General features: G+C 33.2%; 1 protein-coding gene across 3 annotated transcripts in view; it reads right to left on the bottom strand.

Annotated features, from left to right (window-relative positions):
• Positions 1-10: 10 nt before the first annotated feature.
• Positions 11-4,318, bottom strand: part of LOC106867225 (zinc finger protein 678) — an 8,613-nt gene continuing 4,305 nt past the window's right edge. For 2 of the 3 annotated variants that reach the window (XM_052972515.1, XM_014912036.2), the window contains exon 3: positions 11-1,847. In XM_052972515.1, coding sequence (XP_052828475.1) covers positions 309-1,421 — 1,113 coding nt within the window. In that variant the 5' untranslated portion in view covers positions 1,422-1,847 and the 3' untranslated portion in view covers positions 11-308. Of the gene's footprint in view, positions 1,848-2,685; positions 4,098-4,318 lie in introns of those variants that run through there. The other variant, XM_014912037.2, reaches the window with a different exon arrangement.

Here is a 4,318-nt window from a genome sequence, read left to right on the forward strand (position 1 = left end):
TGAAATTATAGATATTAATAATAGAATTAGTCTCTTGATAGAATAAATATAATAAATATAAAACAAAACATCTGAATGTATACACTATACATGCCAAAATACCATTTATCTCCTTAAAGTGAGGTGAAATACTCTAGTTTATGGTTTGTATATATTTAGCATCACACACTGATATGAATACAAACATATAGAAAACTTTTTAGTGAGCACGATTACTACAAATATCAGTGATGTGGGTTTTTTTTTGTTGCATTTAAGAATATATATTTGATTACTACAATCAAAAGGTTGAGAGAATGACATAGTTTCTATACTGTACAAATACATTTGTGCTTAATTAAACGGTTACTGTGGGAGAAGGAGATACCACAGCTGTCACAATGATATGGTTTATCCCCAGTATGAATACGTTTATGGACAGTTAAAGCAGTACTTTGGGAGAAGGATTTACCACAGATATCACACTGATATGGTTTTTCTCCAGTATGAATACGCTTGTGTCTCTGTAACTCAGGATTTCGATAAAATGCTTTACCACAGATATCACAATGAAATCGTTTTTCTCCAGTATGAATGCGTTTATGAGCAGTCAAGCCACTATTTCGTGGGAATGATTTACCACAGATATCACATCTATATGGTTTCTCTCCTGTATGAACATGTTTGTGAATAGTTAACTCATCATTTCGAGAGAATGATTTGTCACAGACATCACAGCAATAGGGCGTTTCCCCAGTATGAATACGTTTGTGTCTAGTTAATTGATAATTTAGATTGAATGATCTACCACAGAAATCACACTGATATGTTTTTTCTCCAGTATGAATGCGTTTGTGAGCAGTCAAGTCACTATTCCGAGGGAATGATTTACCACAGAAATCACACCAATATGGTTTCTCTCCTGAATGAACATGCTTGTGAGCAGTTAACTGATCATTTCGTGGGAATGTTTTATCACAGATATTACAGTGATAGGGCTTTTCTCCCGTATGAACACGTTTGTGTTTAGTTAGCTGATTACTTTGATTGAATGATCTACCACAGAAATCACAATGATATGGTTTTTCTCCAGTATGAATGCGTTTGTGATCAGCTAAGTTAGAACGTTTAGAGAAGGATTTAGTACACATATCACACCGATATGGTTTCTCTCCTGTGTGAATACGCCAGTGTTCTGTAAAAATATCTTTACGAATGAAAGCTTGACCACAGATTTCACATCGATATGGTTTCTCTCCTGTATGGTGACGTTTATGAATAAGTAGCTCATCAGTTCGAGAGAAGGGTCTACCACAGATATCACAGTGATATGGTTTCTCTCCCGTATGAATACGCCTATGAGTTGTCAGAAGACTTTTTGTAGTCAATGATTTTTCACAAATATCACACTGATACAAAGTATTTCCTGAGTTTTTCGCCATTTCTTCGGAACAAAAAGAAAACCAAAATCAATCTTTTAACTCATTTCACCATCATTTTCCTTCTTTCTCCACAATATATGGATATTTCACCTGCTTTTCTTTTTATAATTTATATGTAACAAATATTCTTTAAAATATATTTCCATCACCTCTGACCTTTACAAATATCTGAAGATGTTGAAAAATCCTTTATAGATATATCCATTTAGAATGCAGAATTATCTTGTTTTTTTTTTTCCAGACAGTGACTTACACAAATATTTCCTAATAATCTTGCCTAGAATCAAAGAAATTCCCCATAATTTTCCTGACTATATAAATATTATTACATTTATTCTGTATAACATCCTTTGTCTTCAAAACATTATAAATATTGATGATGCTTCTGATGTAAAATAATTTAATGATACCAATTTCATCAAGGACCTGAAATGATAGAGAAACAGAATAAGATATAAAGAATAATTAAACTGTAGAGAATCACCAAAAATTCACATTTCTATGGTGATAAATTGTAGAATACAACTCAACTTATCCAGATTATCACATTATTTCAAACATAACAGAGCAGAGACATGCATATAATAGAGATACATATTATATCATGCCACAGAAAAGAAATGTCTCCTTGTCTTGACATTGTTTGATCGTTGGAAGCAAGTATCACCATCAAGCAAAAAACATCATTTGTTTCTAGTTTTCCATAAATACATCTCTGACCAACAAACATCATTACTTTACTGGGAAACATGAGGATTGGTGACAGAAAGGGTCAGGTAAAAAATCCGTCCAATGTATAATGTCTATACAAGCATGGAAAGGAGAACATTAAAATGAAGAAATGAAGACATATTCGATATATAGAAAAGGAGTAGGTAGGAATTGTATCCAGTGTATTGCAGGGATGGGGGAAGGGGGGTATATATATATATATATATATATATATATATATATATACACACACATTAAAGAAAGAAATGAAATACTGAAAACGGCAGAGTTTCGAAATAGCAATCAGTTTTATTAGCAATCAAAACAACAATCAGCACGATTAGCAATCGAGAAGGAAAAGGACACTCAGTTAGGTGTTGAAATATTAGAAAAAAGGAAAAAATTCTGAAACCTGTGGATAAAACTTTTTTCTGTATCGTAATTCAAAGAATTGGGAGACTTTTCAATTAGTATTCTTGTGTTTTCCCGAAGAGATATTCCGAAAATCTGTTTTTTAAATATTGTAAATAGTTTAAGCATGATAAATACTCACTTCTACCTGTCTTTTCTGTATCGTTGACACAGAGAAGATCATCCGAGGAAATCGTTACGGTGGATTGTTTGAGGAAAAGAGGAAAACCAAGAAAGACTTTTTTTTATAATAAATATAAATGGAACAATGATAAACTTAGAAATTTATTGCTAACCACAGTTTCGTAGCCATTCCGATAAAAGTACGATTTGACCAGAATTTTTAGGTGATAAAAAGTAAAAAATACATAAAACTTAAATGCAGTATAGCTAAGATGTTAATAGAACATCGTTATTCTCTTCAATCCTGGCTTTACCTGGGCTAAACAACTAGAGGACTAGAAATAACGACTGATTTCCCTCAAATTACACCGTTCAGTCTTGAACCAGAACACTACACTCCAATTTTAGAATATGTATTGACGAAGCTTGCGCGAAATGGAAGACTATATTCCATAATGTATAGGGTTGGGACAAATGTTCGTAACATTTTTTCAATTGATGATTTCGTTTCTCCCGTGTCAGAAGCATATTTCACATATATTTTCTTAAAGGCAACATTTCAACACGTCTTTCTTTACGATTAATTTGTGGCTAGTTTGCTTTTACTGCTTTTACATTAAAAGTGAAAATGATGGAAAATGCGTTACATTTCCGTCATTTGATACTCTATTATATCTCCATAGGTAAAAAAAGATATATGCAGTTTATAAAGTTAGTGCTTTGTCAGACAGCAAATTAACAAATATGTCGGCAGACAGGAACCACTCATGGTGCAGGTATGGTCATATATCCTGTCACAACTTTCTGTCCAAAGCCATCCTTCTAGGCACAGTTGAGGAAGGGTGAAAGAGAGGCAGACAGAGAAAATTTCTAGTTTGACAACATTAAGGACTGGACAGATCACAACACCGTGATCCTGCTACACATGACAGAGAACAGTGTTAAGCCGCAACAGGTGACTGTAATAGTGTCCAGCGTGGCACACCAGTTAAGAGAACTTAGTGATGCCATAGCTGAGAGGACTATTTGTAAGTGGTTAGCTAGGTTTAGGAGTGAAAAGTTTGATCTGATAAACAATGAACATTCTGGCAAGATTACAGTCCAAATGACCAGGATGTAACACTCATCAAAAATAATTCAGGACACGAGACATATTCCACATATCCCATATGAGTTTGATACAGCAATAAAACATACTTGGATGTGTGAATCGCTATAAAGTTTGTGGGGCCTCATAATTTAATAGAAAAATTTTTAGTGGACCCCACTTCTCAGCTGAGAAGTGGGGTCCATTAAGGTTTCACATGGGAAAATGTACAGCTTTTGGTGGAGAAAACACAAATACAAATTATGGAGAATGTTTGTGCAGAAGTGTGAAATAATGTTGATTCAAAATTGAAACCAAACAATATTTAACATAAAATTGTGTCAATAAATTATATAAATGGTGAAAATCAGATGAGAAAATATGCAACTTTCAACATACATTCATCAAGGTAGTGACGTTTGTACATAATTTAAAGTTGAATCACAAGACTTGGTTAGAGGCTCCAAATAAAAAATAGAAGAAGAATTTCAGAGTAAACCAATTTTATTTACATTTCAAATTCTTATGAATATTCAGAAAGAATGATGCAGTTGGAACTCTGGAA

The sequence above is a fragment of the Octopus bimaculoides genome, chromosome 13 (genome assembly GCF_001194135.2).
Source record: "Octopus bimaculoides isolate UCB-OBI-ISO-001 chromosome 13, ASM119413v2, whole genome shotgun sequence".
Classification (NCBI taxonomy): Eukaryota; Metazoa; Mollusca; class Cephalopoda; order Octopoda; family Octopodidae; genus Octopus; species Octopus bimaculoides.